The sequence below is a fragment of the Emys orbicularis genome, chromosome 8 (assembly GCF_028017835.1).
Source record: "Emys orbicularis isolate rEmyOrb1 chromosome 8, rEmyOrb1.hap1, whole genome shotgun sequence".
NCBI classification, from domain to species: domain Eukaryota; kingdom Metazoa; phylum Chordata; order Testudines; family Emydidae; genus Emys; species Emys orbicularis.
The window spans coordinates 25,432,494-25,456,033 of record NC_088690.1 but is presented as its reverse complement, the minus strand read 5'-3'; the positions used below and the strand labels follow the sequence as shown (position 1 = coordinate 25,456,033).

Below are 23,540 nucleotides of genomic sequence, written 5' to 3'. Positions count from 1 at the left end.
CACTTCCGCTGCGAAACAGCTGATTCGCACATCAAACCTGGGAGCGAGGTGAGAGGAGGGGGAACGCGGCGTGCTTGGGGGAGGAGGCGGGGCCGGGGCGGGGATTTGGAGAGGGGACCAATAGGGGCGGGGCTGGGGGCGGGGCCGAGACATGAGCACCCACCGGCGCTAACAAATGCTGGCACCTGTGTTGAAGAAAAGCAGTTATGGAAGGCTAGTAACCATTTTTTCTAGAGTTAAAAAAATAGGTATAAAAACCTCTTTCTTGCTGTCTTTTTACATTATAACAAAGGGCACAAAATCAGTTTTTTCTTTAAGGTCTCATTTGAAGGAAAGTCAGCAAGATCTCAAGTCATTAAGAAAACCAGGTTTAGATATATGAATTGCAAAGCTGTTTATATGGTAAAATAAAAATGTAACTCAATTCTTCTTTCACATATCTGAGTCTGGGTTTCCCTGACATTCCTCTGAAATTGGTGGTGGACACTCTTATGCTTAATACAGGAGCATTAGTTTTAGTTGTTAGCAGGGCCGGCTCCAGGGATTTTGCCGCCCCAAGCAGTCGTCGTCCCCCCCTTCCCCCCCCAAAAAAACCAACCAAACAAAAAAGCCACGATCGCGATCTGCAGCACTTCGGCTCCGAGCGGGAGTGAGGGACCCACTGCCGAATTGCCGCCGAAGAGCCGGATGTGCCGCCCCCTCTCTGGTATGGTCACCCCAAGCACCTGCTTGGTAAGCTGGTGCCTAGAGCCGGCCCTGGTTGTTAGTTATGGTACTAGTTTATTCAAAGGAAACCTAAAATCTTTAAACTCTCAAATGAAGTAGGATTTGACTTTCAGATATTTTCTTGAGATTCAAGACTACCAAGTGTTTACTGCTTTGATACCCTGAGAACGTTTAAATAATTTTGTATCGATCCAAATATTGCTGCTTTACTCATCAGATACTAGATAGAAATCATGGTTTACTGAAAAAAATCATTTTGCATCTAACTATAACAATGCAGGTAATGGGCTTGTCTGTTTTATTGTTTTTTCCAGCTCAACAGAGCATTCCAAGAAGAAGAATCTCCATCCATTTTTTACTGCATCAGTATGCAGTGGTTCAGAGAATGGGAAGGATTTGTGAAGGGGAAAGACAGTGGTAAGTAGCTATTTGGGGCTGTAAAACTCTCTTCAGTAAGTAGGTAATCTGTGCTCTTTCATTATGTTCTCTGCCTTATCAAATAGTAGTAACAGTAAAGTAAATTATGTCTGAATGTTGTCAGAAGGATAGAACAAAGAATATCATGAGCACAATAGTAAAGAAAATATTTAATGCATACTTTGATAGTTCAAAATATTATGCAGGAAGTCAATTTCATAGCATACTAGTGTCGTTAATAGAGCTGTCTTCAGGTGCAAATATCTTTTGTAAAGCTACAATTTAAATATTCGATAATACCTATTTTGGGGATTGGGCAAGGATAGCAATTGTGGCTAACTTGCTTTTGAAACTGCTTGAAGATTTTATTCATTATTGCAATGATTACTCTTTGAAAAATGTCCATTTGTGACTTCATATCATAGTACTGTTGCTGAAAGCATCTGTTCTTCTTCGAGTGATTGTTCACGTCCATTACACATTAGGTGTGCGCGCGCCGCGTGCACGAACGTCGGAAACTTTTCCCTCAGCGGCTCCCGTCGGGCCTGCAGGGTCTCCCCTCCCGCCAGAGCGGCGCCTCGCTCTAGCGTATATATATCCCTGCCGGCCCGACCCTCCCTCAGTTCCTTCTTACCGTCCGTGGCGACGTTGGAACAACTCTGTCTCTCATCTGAGAGTGTCCCTTAGCATAGTAATTAGTGTTACAGTTATCAGGTCGTTAGTAGTTAGTGTTAAGCTAGCAGTTATCAGTTCTTTACAAAGACTTAAACTTCTTTGTGTTAGGTGTTTGGCCAACCCCGGCACCGGCCCTGCAAGCCTATGCCGCGTGCCGCAAGCCTATGCCATTGAGCGATCCACACGACTCGTGTCTCCGTTGTCTGGGGGAAGCACACCAAAAGGAGCGCTGCAAGATCTGTAAGGCTTTCAAGCCCAGGACTAAGAAAGAGAGAGACTTTCGCCTTAAGCAGCTGCTCATGGAGTCGGCGTTACAGCCCTCCTCTTCAACGGCACCGTCAACCTCGGTGCGGAGTGCCCCGGCATCGGTTCGTGATCCGACGCCGGCGGGGCAACCTAAGCCTGCGGCACCGACCCGGAGGGAACACCTCCGGCACCGGTCCTCTTCGCCGGCTAAGTCGAAGGGCCAACCCAAGGCCCGAGGACGCTCCCCGCACAAGAGGGTAGCACCCGTGAAGACCGCAAGTGCTACTAAGGCCGTTGCGGTCCCAGCACAGATCCCGGTGCCAGTGGCTCCGGCGCCGAAAGGCCCGTCGAGCCCCGGGATAGGCGCATCGAGTGAGGAGGAAGGGCTGGAGGAACTGTTGGAACAGCCCTCCACCCCGGACACATTTGAGGCAGCAAAGGACCTCATTGAATTGTCCGCTGAAGGCACCCTCCGCGCTAAGGACATTCCGCCGAGACTGCCATCCAAAGGCAAGCCGGCGATGATGCGCCCATCACGGTCGCCATCTCGGCACCGTTCGCGGCGCCGATCCCAGTCGAGCTCCGCCTTGGTGGACTCCCGGCTTCCCTCCGCGCAGCGGGCCGCACAACCGTCGGGCCCCAACAGGCGCAAGACACCGGTCCAGCAGCCCTGCTCGAGCAGGCACCGGGACGTTTCGGTTGCGCGATCCCTGAAACTGTCCTCCCGCAGCCGTTCCCGGTCCCGGGGCCACCGGTACCAATCCAGGTCCAGGTCAGCACGGCGCTACTCCCGGTCACGAAGGCACCGCTCTCCGACCCCGGACCGGCACCGCCCCACGGCACCGCCCCACGGCACCGCCGTGGCCCTCTAGATCACCGTCCATAGTTTCGGAGGTGGACTCGGGCCATTCCAGCAAATATGCCCACAGAGCGCAGGCCAGTAGGGAGCACGAAGCCTCTTGGCAACCACAGTGGGGCCACCCAGGGCAATGGCCATTCTGGACCCCTTGGGCCTACCACCAACAAGGCCCCCCGTCCAGGACCTCGAGATCGGGCCCCTCAGGACACCGGTCCCGCTCCCCACGGTGGCGCCCACCCTCCCGCAAAGAGGCCACGGTCTCCAGGCCGCCAGAAAGGGAAAGGGCTGACTCGGCACCGAGCCCGGCACCGTCCCAGGCCCACGTCAGGGAACGCACTCCGGAGGAGCACCCTGCTGATGAGGAGTTGCAGGAGGAAGAGGACGCACAAAAGGCCATGACCTCCTCCTCCTCACCAGACGAAGCCGTGGCGGGCACAACAGTGTCCGGTCCTCCCCCGATTGACCATCGGGCACATCAGGACCTGCTCCGCCGAGTAGCCCTCAATTTGGGGTTGCAGGCAGAGGAAACTGTCGAGCAGGAAGACCCTATGGTCGACATTCTAAGCCCGGAGGGCCCCTCCAGGATCGCGCTCCCGCTCATAAAAACGGTCCAATCTAATTATAAGACTGTATGGCAAACACCAGCCTCCACGGCACCTACCGCAAAGGGCGTAGAGAGGAAATACTTCGCCCCATCCAAGGGGTTTGATTTCCTATTCTCCCATCCAACCCCATGTTCGCTGGTCATCTCTGCGGTCAACGAACGGGAGCGACATGGCCAACAGGCCTCGGCCCCCAAGGCCAAGGAGGCAAAACACTTGGACTTATTTGGGAGAAAGGTCTACTCGTCCGGAGGCCTCCAGCTGCGGATCGCGAACCAACAAGCGATCCTGAACAGGCACAATTTCAACTCCTGGGCATCGGTGTCCAAATTCAAGGAAGCCTTGCCTCAGGGATCCCCCCCGGGGTTTCAGGGACCGCCTGTCCCATTTTTACCGTGCTTGGTCACGTATAACATCGGACCGCTGGGTCCTACGCACGGTGGAGGCAGGCTACACCCTTCAGTTCTCCTCGCCCCCTCTCTCCCACCCCCCACCCCCGTCCCTCTTCAGGGACCCCTCTCACGAGCAACTCCTCTTGCAGGAGGTACAGACCCTCCTTGCAGTAGGAGCGGTGGAAGAGGTTCCTCCGGACCTCAAGGGGAAAGGGTTCTATTCAAGATACTTCCTCATTCCCAAAGCGAAAGGGGGCCTCCGTCCTATCCTGGACCTACGCAAGCTAAACAAGTACTTGCTCAAACCACGTTTCCGTATGGTCTCCCTTGGTACCATCATTCCATCCCTGGATCCGGGGGATTGGTACGCTGCCCTCGATATGAAAGATGCCTACTTTCACATCGCCATCCGCCCGGCCCACCGGCGGTTCCTGCGCTTCACTATCAACCAGCGCCATTTCCAATTTACAGTTTTGCCCTTCGGCCTGGCAACAGCCCCGCGCGTATTCACGAAATGCATGTCCGTGGTAGCAGCCTTTCTTCGAAAAAGAAGGATGCGCGTCTACCCATACTTGGACGACTGGCTCCTAGCGGGCCGGTCGGAGGCCGAGGTTCGCTCCCATGTGACATTGATGCTACAGGTGTTCCACGAACTCGGTCTACTGGTCAATGTACCCAAATCATCACTGGTCCCCACGCAGAGGCTGGACTTCATAGGGGCAGTCCTGGACTCAGTGACGGCACGGGCGAGTCTTCCCGTATCGAGGTTCCTGGCCATTCAGAAGGCCGTGAGCTCCATCCGGCAATTCCCCATGACCACGGCCAGATGTTGCTTACAACTCTTGGGGCACATGGCGGCCTGCACCCACGTAGTCGGACACGCACGCCTCAGACTCAGGCCGCTGCAGTTGTGGCTGGCCCAAGCATATCGCCCCAACAGAGACCCCTCAGACCTGGTCGTTACGATCCCGGCTCGGGTGTCGAACGCCCTCCGTTGGTGGCTCGATCGGCAGCAGGTTTGTGCGGGGGTCCCTTTCGCCGCCCCGCAGCCCGTTCTGACGTTAGTAACAGACGCGTCGGACCTGGGTTGGGGGGCACACCTGGGGGACCTGCGCACTCAGGGCTTGTGGTCCAGGGAAGAAAAGTTGCTTCATATCAACCTGAAGGAGCTAAGGGCAGTTCGCCTCGCCTGCCAGACCTTTCACGCTACCATAAGAGGCCACAGCGTGTCGGTTCTGACGGACAACACTACCGCCATGTTCTACATAAACAAGCAGGGCGGGTCCCGGTCCTCTCCCCTCTGTCACGAGGCACTCCGCCTCTGGGACTTCTGCATAGCCCATTCAGTCCACCTACTAGCAACTTATCTCCCGGGGGTCCAAAACGGGTTAGCGGACCGCCTCAGCCGGTCCTATCTCATGCACGAGTGGACATTGAGGCAGGACGTCCTGCGTTAAATCTTCCGGAGGTGGGGGTTTCCCCCGGTGGATCTCTTCGCCACTGAGGACAACAGCCAATGCCCCCAGTTTTGTTCATTCCAGAACCGCAGTCCGGGCTCATTGGCAGATGTCTTCGCAATCCCGTGGGGCGGGAGCCTGAGGTATGCCTTCCCCCCATTCCCGCTCATCCACAGAGTCCTTCTCAAAACCCGCAGGGACAAGGCGACAGTCATCTTTATCGCCCCGGCGTGGCCACGTCAGCACTGGTTCACGTCCCTGTTGGAACTGTCCGTGACCACTCCGATAACCCTCCCCCTCCATCACGACCTCATCACGCAAGACCGAGGTCGCCTACTCCACCCGAACCTACCGTCGCTACATCTCACGGCGTGGTTTCTCTCTGGCTAAACGATATGGAGCACGGGTGCTCTCATGAGGTCCAGCAAGTCCTCCTTGGTAGTAGAAAGCCCTCCATAAGAGCGACCTACCTTGTCAAATGGAAACGGTTCCTCCACTGGTGTGAGCCTCACCACATCCGGCCTCTGCAGGCCTCAATCCCATCAATTCTAGACTACTTGCTACACCTCAAGCATCAAGGGCTCGCCCCCGCCTCAATTAAGGTGCATCTGGCTGCCATATCGGCGTTCCACCCTGGGGAGTTGGGGGTTTCGGTGTTCTCCAACCCCACAGTAGTCCGATTCCTCAAGGGGTTGGAGAGGGTGTTTCCCTACTCGCGCCCACCGGTCCCTGCGTGGAACCTCAACCTGGTCCTCACTAAGCTCATGGGGCCGCCCTTTGAACCCCTAGCCTCTTGCTCCCTCCTGCACCTCTCATGGAAGGTAGCGTTTCTCGTGGCCATCACATCGGCTAGGAGGGTATCGGAATTGAGAGCCCTCACTTCGGAGCCTCCTTATACAGTTTTTTATAAGGATAAGGTGCAACTGAGGCCGCACCCTAAATTCCTTCCAAAAGTGGTCACGCATTTTCATATGGGGCAGGACATTTGTTTACCGGTGTTCTTCCCCAAGCCCCATACGGACCCAAGCCACCGCAGCCTGCATACCCTGGATGTCCGTCGGGCCTTGGCATTTTATCTAGACCGCACCAGGCCATTCCGCAAATCGACTCAGCTGTTTATTGCCGTTGCGGAGCGAATGAGAGGCCAACCTATTTCGACGCAACGCTTGTCGGCATGGATTGTGCTTTGCATACGCACGTGCTACGAGCTCGCCAACGTACCAGCCCCGGAGATCAGGGCTCACTCAACTAGGGCCCAAGCGTCCTCGGCGGCCTTCTTGGCACAGGTTCCGCTCCAGGAAATCTGCAAAGCAGCCACCTGGTCGTCGGTGCATACGTTCACAGCCCACTACGCGATCCACCATCAGACCAGAGAGGATGCGGTTGTCGGCAGGGCGGTGCTTCAATCAGTTATTCCTTGACTCCTATCCTCCTCCAATGGTAAGCTTGTGAGTCACCTAATGTGTAATGGACGTGAACAATCACTCGAAGAAGAAAAAACGGTTACTTACCTTCTGTAACTGTTGTTCTTGGAGATGTGTTGTTCACGTCCATTACACTTCCCACCCTCCTTCCCCTCTGTCGGAGTCACCGGCAAGAAGGAACCGAGGGAGGGTCGGGCCGGCAGGGATATATATACGCTAGAGCGAGGCGCCGCTTTGGCGGGAGGGGAGACCCTGCAGGCCCGACGGGAGCCGCTGAGGGAAAAGTTTCCGACGTTCGTGCACGCGGCGCGCGCACACCTAATGTGTAATGGACGTGAACAACACATCTCGAAGAACAACAGTTACAGAAGGTAAGTAACCGTTTTTTTCCTTTTCCTCCGTACAAAGTATACAATTCAGCAGTCAGTGAGTAGACCAAATGGGAGGCAACTCAACTGCAATGCTCTTTAAAAAAAATAAAAATAAAAACTACTTTCTTTCCATTTTCAGAGTCCTAATCTTTTATTCATTCTTTTTTTTTTTTTCCACATTAGATCCTCCAGGCCCTATTGATAATACGAAGATTGCAGTCACTAAATGTAGTAATGTTATATTAAAACAAGGTAAGTATCTACTGATATTATAAATTCTTTATGCAGCCTATTCTTTGTTAATGGTTTGGGAAACATGCTGCTATGAAGTTCTATATGCATTTCTGTTATAAACCATAGGTTTTAGTGGTTTTATACTCTTCATGCTAAGTTTCAGATAATATATGCATGCCAGTTGGAGAAAAAAACAGACACGTGACCCCAAGCAGCCAGGCCATCTGACAGTTTACCCAAGAAAATTAATGGACTAGCTTCTGTTGCAGATACATCCAGCTACAGATATGAGTATAGAAAATAGTGTAGAGAACTAATTTTCTATTGCAGGGGAAAGTATTTTCTCTCTGTCGTCTTTCATTAGCTGTGTACCACTCAATTTGCTTTGAGCTTGGAGTCTTTTCCCTCTAGGTTGGAGATGTTGGCTTTGAAGCTACTGGATGTAAGGTACATCCATTTAAACAATCTATCCTGATTTGGATCATCAGTTTGAATCAAGAATTACGTCAAACTAAAAGAATGTAGCCACAATATCTATGTACTCAGCACTGTACAAGACAAAAATATCAAAGTCTGTGCCCAAGAAAAATGCAGACAATGGAAAAGTATAGAAAAAATGCACTGGGAGACCTGGAGGAAAAAGATCATATTAAATTTTAAAAATAATTGTAATAATTTTTGTGAGCCTGATAGAAATCAGTATTCTAAAGGGGATTTGAATGAGAGAGCTGGGATCCTTTAGTAGACTGTTGTTGGTAGGTTATTACATACAGAGGGAGTCATCTGCATTCATAGCATATAGTACTAATGGGGGAATTCTGTGCCAAAAAATTAAAAATTCTGCACAAATATTTTAAAATCTGCTTATTTTATTTGTCAAAATAACACAATATAATCATGCCAGTTTCAATTAATTTGGTAATTTATTTCAAAATATCTGTCAGCAAGTATGTCTGTAACAATACAGACAACAAAAAAAGATTCAGGAAATGTTTTTTGACAAATAGATTCTTACTAGGCATATTAATACAGAACTCTGAGGAGTAATTCATTTAAAGTACAGTACAGAACCATATTTCCCGCACCCCTCAGAAGCAGTGCAAAGGCTTGGGGGAGTCGGGGGTAATGGAGGAGCTGAGGGAGAGGGAAGTAGTTGCTGGGAAGGAGCCTGGGTATGAACTTGAAGGGTTGTTGGGTATGGGTGGGAGAAGTATGGAACGGTTTTTTGGGGCGGCGGGGAGGGATTGTTAGGGAGCATCCCCCATGCTGACCCCTAGCCTCTCCCATTCAGTCAGGCACATCTGCCCCTGTCAACATGTGCCCTTCCACCCCCACTCAGCCACCCACTCGCCATCCCTGTATGATCCTACACCCCGTCCCCTGTCCCCATGTGTCATTGCACCCCTCAGCCAGCCTCCTCCCCTCATTTCCATGTGTCCCTACAATCCCTGTCCCAGTGTGTCTTTGTGCCCCCACGCAGCTCTGCATGCCTGCCCATGTTGCCCTGCACCTCCCTCCTCCTGTGGTCTTGCACCTCAACTTGAATTCAGTCCTCTGCCCTAGTCTGTCCTCCTCCACTAGCCTTTATGAGCCCACGTCTGACCCCCAGCAGCCTACGCTGTCTGTCTCCCGACCTGGTCCAATAGGTGCTCTGAAGAAGGCAGGCTCTTTCTCTTCTCTATCGAGCTGGGGTTGGCCAGGAGCTGCTGCCCTGTTCTAGCACCACAGCACCCTCTGGTGGTAAAAAGGCAGAACGGCAGCAACTTTTCAACAGAAGCTATTTTCTGCAACAACAACAAAAATTAAAAATATGCACAGCACATGAAATATGCATGCATGGAGTGGCACAGAATTCCCCCAGGAGTAATATAGTAACTGTACTCTTTCAAAATTGATCTTAATACATTTCGTAATATTATCCTCTAAGATGTGGTTTTAAAGTTTACAGGCAATGTGCCTAAATATTTACATTAACCTGTTGGTTCTATGAGACTTAGACTTAGGGCATATTAGAGGTTTAATTATTTAAACTCTATATACACAGTGGCACAGTGTTCATAATCTTAAGCCTCTGACTAGAACATACAACAACAAGGAAACTGTGTTAAATCACTTACTGCTGGTAGATTGGTCACCAAGCTCTCACTCTAGCTTAAGCTGTCCTAAGCCATAATAGAACTTGATAGGAATTGGAAAAGTATTTCTACCAAACTCGCTTGCCTTGCATTGACTCGGAGTTGAAAGAGAGAGAGGTGACAGGAACTCTGGTAAATACTGTACAGCACCACATAATTGCTGATCCAACACCTGTTAAAGTCAATATGATTCTGTTGTTGTCATCTGTAATGTCCTATTGGTGTATTCTTCCTTGGGTTCTGAGAATTTCTTTGTGTTCCCTGCTTTCTATTCCGCACGTTTAGTGCTTTGTCTCAGCCACTGTGAGCAGACTGGACTCTGTGGAGTCCCTTAACTCCATGCCTTAGTTAGCTGGAGTTGGATGTGAAATCCTTTATTGATTGCCAGGACCTGAACACAAGTTTGTCTGCAATCAGCCTGGTGGACAAATATATCAAATAAGATGATTCATTATAGAAACTTCACATTTTATAACCTATTTTGGGTTTTGATATGCTAGTTGTACATTTGAGATAAATTAAGTGCCACATTCTCTGGTGACCAGTTGGTTTTGGTATCAATTAGTATTAAATGTAAGAAACAGTTTGTTCTCCGTTATATTCTTGACAGTTCACTTACAAAATACTGTCATCAGGTTGGATAGTATGCACAGTGTTACTGCAGAAATTCAAAGGGATGATATTAAATTTGAGTGTTTAGTATTTAGGGCAAGACGTTTTCTGCCACTCTTAAACATCTTTTTTTTTAAAGCCACACAAGAGTTTTACTCTAACTCATAATCTAAACTTTTTAAGATACGCTTTTGAAAAAGATTAAATATATTGTTTTCAGGAGCAGATTCTGGACAGATTTCTGAAGAAACTTGGAATTTTCTCCAGTCAATCTATGGGGGCGGGCCAGAGATCATGCTCCGACCACCTGTTGCTCCAGTAGAACTTGATGTGCTTCAAACAGAGGAGAAGATTGAATTAGAAACTCGTAGTCTGTAGCCATCAGCACAAAGATGAATTTGTAAGAAATCCTTTCCACTTGCCTAAAGCACATTCCTGAAAGATGTTTAGTTTTTATTTTATTTTTGCCTAGAAAGGGGCAGCTCATTGGGCATTATGTTAGTAATGGAAGAATTAGTTGAAACTTATAGATTGTTAAAAAATTTACTTTGAAACCTTTCAGACAGACTATTCCCTTCATGTTTTGGAAGGTATGTGACTTACATATTTTGGAACATTTGGTTAATTGAAAAAAGTCACAATTTTTGCTACATGTTAAACCTATGCTATCCTTTGTAGAATTATAAAATTGAGATGAAGGATTTTAAAAATGCTTTTAAATATCGCTATGAATTGCTGATCAGTCTTCTGAAATTTACAAAATGCAGTATGTCTTTAATTGTACAGTTTTGACAAGACTAGATATAAAAAGAGCATATTTTAAATGGATCATGGGGAAGTAGTAAACACTCAGGAAAAGTTAAGTTTCACTTTGTTTTGTTTGCACTGCAATGTATAAAAGAATGAACAGCATAAAACTTTCAAATGCTTTTCTTATTTGAATGTATCAAATATATAATTAGTCTGGATGGAATATTGTTTTGGTCAGCATATGTCAGTAACTTATTGCCTACTAAAGTTTAAATCATATAATAAGCTTCTGTATATAAACCTACCTAATATCTTCAACAGTATCAGTGATGGAAAAAAATCTTAATCTTCTTTAGGATATTTGTTTGAGAGCATGAAGCGTGGAATGTAAATGATTGTGGACATGAGACTGATGCGCACTTGAGAAATTAAATTGTCTAGTCTTTTTTTAATTAAATGCATAAACAGTTCCTTCTGAAAAAATTTATTGTATAGTTACAAAATACTTTTTGGCATGATTTGTGATGTCAGAAGTTGGATAAAATATGTTGCAAGATTACAAAATCTTGCTGGATAATTTATACTGGAATGTGAATGGCATTCAATCTTTTCTTTTTTTTTCCTGCCTGATATAGCTACCAGCTAATCAACATTATTCAAGGCTGGTTCAAATAAAAATGACCTTTTAAAAACTGGAAATATTTATTCAAATGTGTTCGAATTCTTTTAAGTGAAATACGAATAATTATAAAGTAAGTTGATTGCAATAGAGATTTCATGTATTTAAGAGGTGTTTCTTAAAGTTTTCCCCATTTAGGTATTAGGAGATGGTGTTTAGAGACAACATGAGGTAATATCTTTTATTGGACCACCTTGGGGATTGTTTGAAGGCCAGAAGAGGGGTTCAGGAAAGATTTCTTTCAGGATGGGGTCCCCATCAAGTTTGGGTTGTAGTTTAATGATATCCCTATGGGTTCCAGTGTGGAGTGGCAAGTGACAACTACAAGTGTGCAGTCGGGGGTGGGGGACATCCTGTATTGAAGCAGGTTCTCTCAGGATATAAAATAAAATAATAATAATACTCCCTCTGAACACTGGATTTATGGTTTATTACAACGAACTGAGGGGATGGTACGATGAGACTTCCTACAAGGCATGTATCCGATCTGCGACTTCTAGCAGCAGATATCTCCAGTGGCTGATGGGGAGGGCTCTGAGTTACTACAGAGCATTCTTTCCCAGGTGTCTGGCTGGTGGGTCTTACCCATGTGCTCAGAGTCTAACTGATTTGCCGTATTTGGGGTTGGGAAGGAATTTTCCCCTGGGTCAGATGGGGGGGGGGGCAGGTTCGCCGCCTTCTTTGAGTGATAGTCCCTATTGTATTCCATTGTGTGTTTATGCATGCGTCCGAAGCTGGAGTATTTGAAAGTAGTAGTGTCCATTGGTTCGTGCATGCGCCCTTGCCTCACCGCATGGTTTCGTCCGAGCTGATAAAGAGCAGGGCGGACCGACTTTGTCTCCAGTTCCTTCTCATCACTGCATGGTCCGAGTGAGAGCTACTAGTATTCTCTCAAGTATGACACACCTTCAAACGTTTAGAATTGTATATAGTTAGTTTTTCTTGAAGTGTTTTCTGTTTTTACTGTTTTAATGTAGTTTTAGCTTTTAGTAGTACAGTGAAACCCCACTATAACGCGATGTTTGGGGTCCAAAAAATTCCATCGCAATAAATGCGGGGTCGCGGTATAGCGGGGTTTCAAGCTGGTCAGTTTAAGTCAGTGGTCCCCAACGCAGTGCATTGATGTGCGCCGCCTAGTGCCTTGTGCCCAGCAGGGGAGAGAATCCGCGGCCCCGCGCCTGCCGGGGACAGAGAACTCCGAGGCTGCGGGCGCCGGTGCTCTCTGTCCCCGGCAGGCGTGCGGCCGCAGCTTCTCTCCCCTGCTGGGCACCAGGCGGGGGCACATCAATATCCCGGCAGGTGCCATGGCGTTGGGGACCACTGGTACAGTACAGTATTAGGCCTTAAAGAAGAGCCAACTTATGATCGCGTTATATGCAATTTCGCGTTATGGCAGTGCGCGTTATTGCGAGGTTGTACTGTATTTGTAGTAGAACTGAGACTTCAGGGGAATGTGTTTACGGGTTATCCGTCCCACCACCACCACCACCTCAGTACCCATGGGTGGGTACCAGGCTATGCCAAAGACACCAAGATTTAAAATCTGTGCCGCCTGCCCTCATTCCTTCTTGATCAGCTATGAACATCAATGCTGCCTCTACTGCTTGGGAGAAGCCCACATTTCATCCGAGTGCAGTATCTGCAACTCCTTACCAAGCTGTACCCAAGAAGGCTGCATGGAAGTCGCCATGAGGCCTCATTCGGACCCAGGTTGGGGAGCTCCCCCCCCTCTTTCCCCCGCATATCCGCCTGAGACAGCCAGTGCAGCCTCCTGCTGTGGAGATAGAGTCCAGTTCCGGCAGTACCACCGATACAGACCCCGTGCTGAGAGGTAAAGAAGCATGCACATAAGCATGGCAGTAAGTCTTTCTCCAAACCAAAGAAGGATGTCTTCCAGGAGTTCCAGCCACTGAGAGGCAGCATGCTTCAAGACGCACAAGCATGACCAAAAAAAATGCACAAACCAGCTGATCCGTTAGTACCGAGTACTGAGCCCACGCACACCATCAATGTTGGTCTCCCTTAAGACAAGAAATCGATCAGTTTCGGAAAACCCTTCACTCCAGCACCGATTCCAGATACGGAACAAGTACCATTAACGCCAGGGAGATTGGAGAAAGCACTAGAGCCACATGAACTGTTTGTCCTATGAAAACTGAGATCTCCATGCCTTCCAATACCATCCATATCTAGGGAGGCCAGATGTTCCACTCAGGACATAGCACAGTCAAGACACACTTCAACACATCCTCCTATGGTTTACATGCTTCCACTGGCTCCGACAGTACCACCCTTGGAACTGGGATCCGAGTTTTCCTCAGAGGATTCCAATGGAGTATAAGGGCCTCCCATTCCCTACTGCCACTACAAGTACCCAAAAAGACCACCGGCATCATGGCAGTACCCTCTTCTACAACAGCAGAGGAGCCACTGGTTTCCCACACAATAGGGCCCTCTGCAGCACCCACCAGATCCTGGCCCCAGTACTCATCCTCAGAACCCACTCATTTCATGAAGGAGGTTTTGCCTCTATCCCCACATACAGCACCTTCAAGCAGACGCTTCAAACCAGGTATGGAGGAAGAACCGATCAGTCCAGTTACAACAGTAGGGCCGGAGCAAGAGCATTTTCCATCGCCCTCTCCAGATGCTGCAGTGACTTTGGCTTCCCCCTCACCTCCAGATGACTATTGCCAATTCCAAGATCTCCTGTGAAGGGTGTTGGATGACCTTCATATCCCATCCCCCTGGAGAAAGTACAAGACAAGCAGCATCAGCTCCTGGACATCCTTCATTCCTTGGTACCGGGTAGGGTTCCTCTGCCGATCAACGATGCCATTCTCTAGACAGCTCGAACAGCTTGGCATACTCCAGCCACATACTATGTCTAAGGTGTCTGAGTTTCTTTCCTCACCTCCCTCCCCAACCCTGTTCCCTTGTGGTGCAAGCAGCAACTGAATGGTCCAGACCCCAACACCTGCACTACACCCCAGCTGATAAGGAGGGCAAACAATTTGACTTTCTGGGAAGCCAGGTCTGCGCATCAGCTAGCCTCTAGTTCCAGATTTTGAACTATCAAGCCTTGTTTGCCAAATATGAATTCCTCAACTAAGACAAACTGGAGGACTTTACTGAAAAGCTGTCTCAGCAAGATGACCCCGGTTCCAGTCTATCCTGAATGAAGGGAAACTGGTGGCATGGTCAGCGCTTCAATCTGCTGTAGACATGGCAGATACCTCATTGTGCTCGATGGCTATGGGCATTGTCATGCAGAAGGAATCGTGGCTTCATTGATTTGGTTTCCCCACAGGTGCAAAATACATTGAAAACCTCCCTTTCAGTGATTTGCATCTTTTTAACCAGAAAACTGATGATTCACTCCACACCCTGAAGGATTCAAGAGCCACACTTTGATCTCTGGGCATCTGTACACCTGTACCCAAGCGGAAATTCTACTGCCCACTACCAATACAATGGTTCAGGACTACCCAGTTTTTCCACCAAAGACTGAACGAACCACCGCGCAAGCAGAGAGGCAGGGTCAGCAGGGGCCTGCGCCCAAATCAAGAGACACTAAACGCCTTGATTTGTATGGGAGAAAGGTTTATTCAACAGGGGGCCTTTCTCTCTGGTTCGCTAACCAGCTCGTGATCCTGAGCTGGTACAGTTACAGCTCATGGTCTGCAATTCAAAAGTTCAAAGAGCTTCTCCCTTCCGAGTCAAGGGCTGAACTGGGGGCCATCGCTGAGGAAGGCAGAATCGTAGCCCGGACTTCCCTCCAGAGTTCTTTGGATGCTGCGGACTCGGCAGCATGTACCCTGGCGTCGGGTATCACGATGAGATGCAATGCCTGGCTCCAATCCTCAGGTTTTCCCCCGGAAGTTCAGCAAACAATTCAGGACCTCCCGTTCAACAGCCAGGGCCTGTTTGCTGAGCAGACAAACTCTAGACTGCATACCTCAGCATGCATACCCCAGCGATCCAAAGGAAGCCTTTCAAACTGCAGACCACCCAGCATCTGTCTTTCCCCGCTAGGCCCAGGCAGGACTTCTCTCCCGTAGGCCATCATGCCCTCTTCCTGGCCAGGGCCAGGGACAGTCCAAACCCCCTCCGGGCCCTAAGCGCCCCTTTTGAAGGTGCGCACGAGGGCGGATTACTAGTCCACAACCTGGCCAGTTATCCTCCCTTCCTGAACCATCTATCCCGCTTCTACCGTGCATGGTCACTTATTACGTCGGACCGGTGAGTGAGGAAGCCCTCTTACTGTGGGAATTTTGTCTATCCCACTCCATCCTTCTCCAAGCTTCATACTGCCGGGCATTCAGAACATGCTGGTGGACAGCTTGAGCAGACAGTTCCTTATGCACGAGTGGTCGATTCGTCCGGACATCATCCACTCAATCTTCCGCAGTTGGGGGTTTCCCCGAATCAACCTGTTCGCCACGCGGGCCAACAGGAAGTGTCCAGCCTTCTGCTCCTTCCGGGGTCACAGCCCAGGCTCGATCGCAGGTGCGTTCCTGATTCCATGGTCCGGTCAACTGTTATATGCCTTCTCACCATTTCTACTCATCCACAAGGTGCTTCTCAAGGTCTGCAGGGACAGGGTGGACATACTGGTGGCTCCAGCTTGGCCTCGCCAGTGCTGGTACCCCACCCTCACGGACCTGTCGGTCCAGTCTACTTCTTGCTCCTGACCTCATCTTGCAGAATCACGGCCGCCTCCTTCACCTGGACCTTCAGTTGCTCCACCTCATGGCCTGGAAGATCAGTGGTTGAACCAGGCAGAGCTCGCCTGTTCAGACCTGGTGAGGCAGGTGCTTCTGGAGAGCCACAAGCCATCTACCAGGGCCACTTACAGAGCGAAATGGAAATGGTTTTCTATCTGGTGTGCCCAAAGGCAGGTACTTCCGCTCCAGGCTTCAATCCCATGTATCCTGGATTATCTCCTGCACTTGAAAGACCAGCGCCTGGCATTTGGTTCTCTCAAGGTTCATCTCACGGCTATATCGGCTTTTCATCCCAGTGTTTGCGCACCCCATCGTGGGACGTTTCCTGAAAGGTTTGGAGAAGATTCATCCCCCGATGAAGCCCCCTGTTCCATCCTGGGACTTTAATTTAGTCCTTTCTTACCTCATGGGTCCTCCCTTTGAGCCGTTAGCTTCCTGTTTGCTCCTCTACCTCTCTTGGAAGGTTGCTTTTTTGGTGGCCATTACCTTGGCACGACGTGTGTCTGAGCTGCGGGCCCTCACGTCTGAGCCTGCGTACACAATTTTTCATAAGGACAAGGTGCAGCTTAGACCTCACTCGGCCTTTCTTCCCAAAGTTGTGTCCCGCTTTCATGTTAGCCCGGACATTTTTCTGCCAGTTTTCTACCCAAAACCACACGCCAGTCCTCGTGAACAGCAGCTGCATTTGCTGAACGTTAGAAAGGCACTCACCTTCTATATAGACCGAACGAAGCCGTTCTCGCAAAACAACCCAGCTGTTTATTGCTTCAGCAGAGCGGATGAAAGGTTTGCCAGTCTCTTCCCAGCGGATCTCCTCCTGGATCACAGCGTGTATTTGCACTTGTTATGACTTGGCGAAGGTTCCTCCGCCTGCCCTTACGGCTCACTCCACGATGAGGGCACAGGCCTCATCGACAGCCTTTCTGGCCCACGTACCTCTTCAGGAGATCTGCAGGGCTGCCACACCTTTACGTCTTCAGTGCACACCTTTACGTCGCACTACGCCATCGTCCACCAATCTCAAGACGATGTGGCCTTCGGCAGAGCGGTTCTTCAATCTGCAATACCATGACTCCGACTCCACCTTTGAGGTAAGACTTGGGAGTCGCCTAACTGGAATTGATATGAGCAAGCATTTGAAGAAGAAAAAACGGTTACTTACCCTTTTTGTAACTGTTCTTTGAGATGTGTTGCTCATATCTATTCCGTTCCCCCCCCACCTTCCCCTTTGTCAGAGTTGCAAGCAAGAAGGAACCGAAGGGGGGGTCGGGCTGGCAAGGTCGTATATAGAGCGCCATATTGACGCCACTCCAGGGGGCTCCACAGCCGGCCCGACAGGTAGCTGCTATGGAAAAGTTTCTGACAGCCATGCAGGCGGCGCGCGCGCACACCTAACTGGAATAGATATGAGCAACACATCTCGAAGAACAACAGTTACAAAAAGGGTGAGTAACCATTGTATCTGTTTCACCTCCCTCTCCAGTGGGTTATGATTTAACACTTAAGCTTGATGAACATAGGGGCACCAAAAATACCTGCCTCTGTTTTTAGTGAGGAGTAAAAATGTTGAGTGGATGTATTGGATAATCCATTTTTTTTCCTAAAAGGGAAAAATATTTGGATTGGCTGCTCTGATGGCTATTGGGCTTACTTTCAATGATTTCCCTAAATGATCATAGAATCATAGAATCATAGAATGATAGTTAAGGTACAGCTGTTTCCGGTGTTAATTGATGAATAACCACATCAAGAAAAGACCCAATTGGAGCCAAGAGGAATGCATAAGTTTGTCAAAGTCAGTTGGAGAGAATTTTCTTATGCACTCTGATTGTACTACATTCCTTATCTTGGTTGGTGGGATTTGTTTCCCATATCTTTCAACTGTTGAGTTGCCTGTGTGACAAATTTATGTTACCAATTGTAACATTGTAACAACATGTTTAAAAAATGGAAGGGTTCAACTGTGGACTCGGGTGTCCCGCAGTCGTGGGCAACGACGGCGTTCACGGTGGGGTCAGGGCTGGACGCACGGGCATTGGGTAGCGCAGACACGGGAATCCCGCTGGTGTCACAGGAGGCTGGTGGTCCTAATGCCCGAGCTGCGGAAGGGGCGACAAAAGATTGCCTCTTTCATAGGGGGCAATCCTTGGGGTTCCGTTGCAAAGTGGGCATTCTTGGCAAAATTTGTTAAACCTATATGCCACGTATAAAAAGCAAAAGGGCAAAAACCTAGGGGCAGCTGTGAAATTAATATGAACTGTAGTGGCTGTCACGGAGTGGGGGGGGGGACACAAGGTCCTGCACCCCCGGCTTCCTGCGATTCACCATGACTCTCAGCCACCCAGTAAAGCAGAAGGTTTATTTAGACGACAGGAACACAGTCCAAGACAGGTCTTGCAGATACAGACAACAGGACCCCCCCCCAGTTAGGTCCATCTTGGGGTCCCAGGGGCACCACAGCCCCACTGGGGGCTCAGAGCCCCATCTGGGCTCCCCTCCATTAAATCAGCCAGCTCCTGACAACCCCAACTCCCTCCAGCGTCTCTCACCCCGCCTCTCCCGGCTCCTCCCCCAGCCTTTGTCCAGTTTCCCAGGCAGAGGTGTCACCTGGCTCCAACCCCCTTCCTGGGTTCTCATGTTACATGCTCAGGTATCTTTCCTCAAGGCTAGTCTCCCATCCCCCAATGCAGACCGTCCCACCCAAACTCACCACTCAGCATTCAAAGACCACATTAAGAACAGTCCCAGTTCGTCACAGTGGCCATGTAGTATCAAATGGTATCGAAATGTGTACCTGACAGCTAGTAAAAATTGGGGGGAGGGATAGCTCAGTGGTTTGAGCATTGGCCTGCTAAACCCAGGGTTGTGAGTTCAATCCTTGAGGGGGCCACTTAGGAATCTGGGGCAAAAATCTGTCTGGGGATTGGTCCTCTTTGAGCAGGGGGTTGGACTAGATGACCTCCTGAGGTCCCTTCTATGTCTAAGCAACTAAAAGTGCAAATTACTAAACCCAGGACAAGTTGCCGGCCTTAAGACAGGACTTCCAGGTGGAAAAAGCAAAACACACTGGCCTGGAAGCACTGGCTAAGCAAGTACTGGTCCTTCAGGGACTCATCAAAGATTTAACCATTCATGCCCACATTCTCCACCAAAAATGTGACAGATTTATGTTACCAATCTGCCTGAGGCGTCAGGTGATCAGGCTGAGGCCACAGGATTGTTAGGGGAGGAGATGAAGGAGCACACCAAGTGACTAAATTTTAGAGGTTTATTAATAAAATAACAGCGGTGAGTGATGGGTCCGCCCCCATGTCACTCAGAAGAAGGAAGAAAGCGTTAGTGCCCGTGCCCTAACCCACTTTTATACTCTCATACGCACAACCCGAGGCTGGCCAAGCCTGGGTGTAACGTAAGAAGAAGAGGGGGAAGGGTGGACGAGAGTTCTGTCCTGTGCACAGGCCGTCCAGGGTCCGCTGTTAATCTCAGATTTGCTTCAGCTTTTAGGAGGGTTTTAAATCCTGGGGCGTTTCGTTCAGGGACTTGTGTCCCCCTTGCTCTTTGTATCAGTCCAAACGAGCTTTTTGTGGCTTCCCCAGCTTTCCCAAAACACACCGGCTTCAGGGATGCGAAACAGTTATTTTCCCCCTCGCTGGCCTTCACCATCTCACTAGTTTTTGCAATCCCTGCAGTTTGGTTCAGCTTGCTTCTCTTTTCTTTTTTTATGGCTGGTCAGTGTTGAGATACGAGCTCCTGGCTTTTTGGCATCAGAGAGTCTGTGTGTATTGGCCTTGAGCGGCTGGAGTCGGCTCCTTATCTTCAGACCAGCTGGAGTGTCGAATTAACCCGTTCCCTTCTCCCTTCCTCCCCCTTTGGCCTACAAAGGAATCTTTCACTCCACACTCACTCCTTTAACCCTTCCCGAAATACCTTGCAATGCCTATAACAGTGTTAGCAACATACAATGCTGATCTGCCTCCCCAGGGGACCCCCTGAGGGAGGGGGCCATTGGGGTGTGACACCTGCATGCAATAAATATGCTACTTAGGCATTATCTAGAGGCTAGCTGAAGAAAACTGTTGTAGGTTATACTTCTCTTTGCTGAGGTCCTAGAAAGGAGGAGTCAACATGCTTGTCACATCACGGACTGTGTGAAGGTGTTTGTATATTAAATCTAATTCCCTGCCTAAAACCAAAATAGTGCCAGATCCCAAATGAAAGCTCTTCTCTCTAAAGTGGACTCATTTCAAAATGAATCTGGGGACCAGCTGACATGACTGGCAGGTCTTATAGCTTCTGTAAAATATTGCATATTACATCGCACAAGTCCCCTGAGCACAATTTTCCTTAGGAGTCATAGATAGGTACATAAGTGGATTTTAAAAAGTGATGTTTTCTGTTTATCCATGCAATCTATTTCCTCCCCGTTGTTGGAAACAAGCCAAGTTTAATTTTCTGACAATTACTTTCTAGAGATTTTCTGCTCAAGACTTTGAACTGCATAGGGGGAAGGTAGAACACTAAATTTGGACACTGAAATGAAGAAATAAGGTGATATGATTCACTGTGATAATGTTTGTATAAGATGACTAGACTCATTTAAATTATGGGAAAGGTGGTTGGTTGGTAAACTATGAACGGGGGCATTGCTTACATACAGCGCAGTGGGAAAAGGCATTTGATTCTTGCAAGTCGGTACTATTTTAGCTGAAAATAGCTGCAGTCATAAAAAGAAAAAATACCAAAACAATTTTTATATCCTTTTCTCCAAAAGAAAATGCAAATTCCTTCATATTGTAATTCTGATTGTGCAATGTTTGCTTTCCCCAGAAATCAACACTTTTTGAGGTGACTAATTTTATTCTGTCTCTTCTATGTACCTTTTTGTAGTGTACAGTCTAAAACAAGATGTCCTGGTTACCATGGTGACACTGACATTTTCCCCACGGCTTTCATTAAAATGGTAAATTTAAAAGAAGAGAGATGTAGCACTGACTGATACTCTGTATTCATGTTTCCTTCCACCTAGGGGTAAATCTTCTCTACAGGACCAACTGTAAGACTTTTTAATTAGATAATCAGTTTTCTTAGCAAAACAAACACTTCCATAGTTGCCCAAATGTAACTGGTTGGTTGCAATTAATTCAGTGGCTTAATTAATCATTAAAAGTTAAACAACATTTCTAATTACATTTCTTGTCTAATGCTGTTTATAATTAGACTGATTCTATGATTTAAATACACAAGCAGTAAATATCAAGACATTTTTTCAGCTGTGACTTCTTCAGAATCTAAAAATCCCTCTACAAATTTAGTAGAGGGCCACATTGTCTCTTACCTTTTTTTTTCTTTTTGTTTGTAATCTAATTAGTTCACTTCCCTGCCCAAGAACCAAGCAATATAGAATTAAGCATAATGATTATAAGTGAGTAACAAACTAATTATTACCAGGTCAAATAAATGCCAAAACAAAGACAAGAGAGGGAACAGATCTGAATCAAATTTACTGTGAGTGTAATATGTTACTGTAAATAAATATTAGTGGTACTGATACAGTACCAAACTCTCACCAGAATCTGAAGATAATTTAGTCCCCTGCAAAAACTTAGGCCTTTGTATAGTCACATGCATCACTGCTTACAGGATTGGAGTCTTAATTTAGTAATAGTTAATGGTTCATCTCTGTTTACAGTGTTCGGGTTAGAAATGGAAAATGTTTTGGTGCCACAACTACCATATTTCTGGGACTTCTGATGAAGTGTCAGGAACCCTAACATAAGAACGGCCGTACCGGGTCAGACCAAAGGTCCATCTAGCCCAGTATCCTGTCTACCGACAGTGGCCAATGCCAGGTGCCCCAGAGGGAGTGGACCAACAGGCAATGATCAAGTGATCTCTCCCCTACCATCCATCTCCATCCTCTGACAAACAGAGGCTAGGGACACCATTCCTTACCCATTCTGGCTAATAGCCATTAATGGACTTAACCACCATGAATGTATCCAGTTTCTTTTAAACGCTGTTATAGTCCTAGCCTTCACAACTTCCTCGGGTAAGGAGTTCCACAAGTTGACTGTGCGCTGTGTGAAGAAGAACTTCCTTGTATTTGTTTTAAACCTGCTGCCTATTAATTTGATTTGGTGACCCCTAGTTCTTGTATTATGGGAATAAGTAAATAACTTTTCCTTCTCCACTTTCTCCACATCACTCATGATTTTATATACCTCTATCATATCCCCCCTTAGTCTCCTCTTTTCCAAGCTGAAGAGTCCTAGCCTCTTTAATCTTTCCTCATATGGGACCCGTTCCAAACCCCTAATCATTTTAGTTGCCCTTTTCTGAACCTTTTCTAGCTAAGATAAATAATAAATCAGTGCAATTTTTCAGAGTGAATAACTATTAAAGCTTGTTTTTGAAAACAATGATATATTAGACCAGGGGTGGGCAAACATTTTGGCCTGAGGGCCACACTGGGGTGGGGAAATTGCATGCAGGGCCGTGAATGTAGGGCTGGGACAGGGGCGTTGGGGTGCAGGAGGGAGTGCGGGGTGTAGGAGGGGGTGCGGTGTGCAGGAAGGAGCTCAGAGCAAGGTGTTGGCAGAGGAGGAGTGCGGGGTGTATGAGGGGGCTCAGGGAAGGGGGTTGGGGTGCAGGAGGGGGTGCACAGTGTGGGAGGGGGCTCAGGGCAGTGGTGCAGGGAGGGGTGTGGAGTGCAGAAGAGGGCTCAGGGCAGGGGGTTGGGGTGCAGGAGGGGTGTGGGGTGTGGCAGGGGGCTCAGGGCAGAGGGTTGGGGTGCAGGGTGTGGCAAAGGGCTCAAGGCAGGGGGTTGGGGTGCAGCAGGGGGCTCAGGGCAGGGGGTTGGGGTGCAGGAGGGGGTTGAGGTGCAAGCAGGGGGCTCAGGGCAGGTTCCCCGTTCCCGGCCAATGGGAGCTTTGGGGGAGGTACCCACAGGCAAGAGCAGTGCACCGAGCCCTCTGCCCCCTCTCCCCCTGAGGCCGCAGGGACATGGTGCCGGCCGCTTCCCGGAGCAGAGTGGGGCCCGCAGCGCCACGGGGGTGGCAATGCCATGGGATGAATCCAAAGCACTGAGGGGCCGGATCCGGTTTGCCCACCCCTGTATTAGACTCAGATTTCACTGAGATTTGTGAATGGGATTTTTTTTCACCAGTTTGCACTGGTTGATCATCTTTCCTGCACTAGAAATAATACATTGCATTTCAAATTGTATCACACTCAC

General features: G+C 48.6%; 1 protein-coding gene across 1 annotated transcript in view; it reads left to right on the top strand.

The window, feature by feature from the left end:
• Nucleotides 1-10,528, top strand: part of USP33 (ubiquitin specific peptidase 33) — a 97,562-nt gene extending 87,034 nt beyond the window's left edge. The window contains exons 22-24 of the mRNA XM_065409014.1: nt 1,041-1,143; nt 7,353-7,421; nt 10,371-10,528. Coding sequence (XP_065265086.1) covers nt 1,041-1,143; nt 7,353-7,421; nt 10,371-10,528 — 330 coding nt within the window. The remainder of the gene's footprint in view (nt 1-1,040; nt 1,144-7,352; nt 7,422-10,370) is intronic.
• Nucleotides 10,529-23,540: the final 13,012 nt, after the last annotated feature.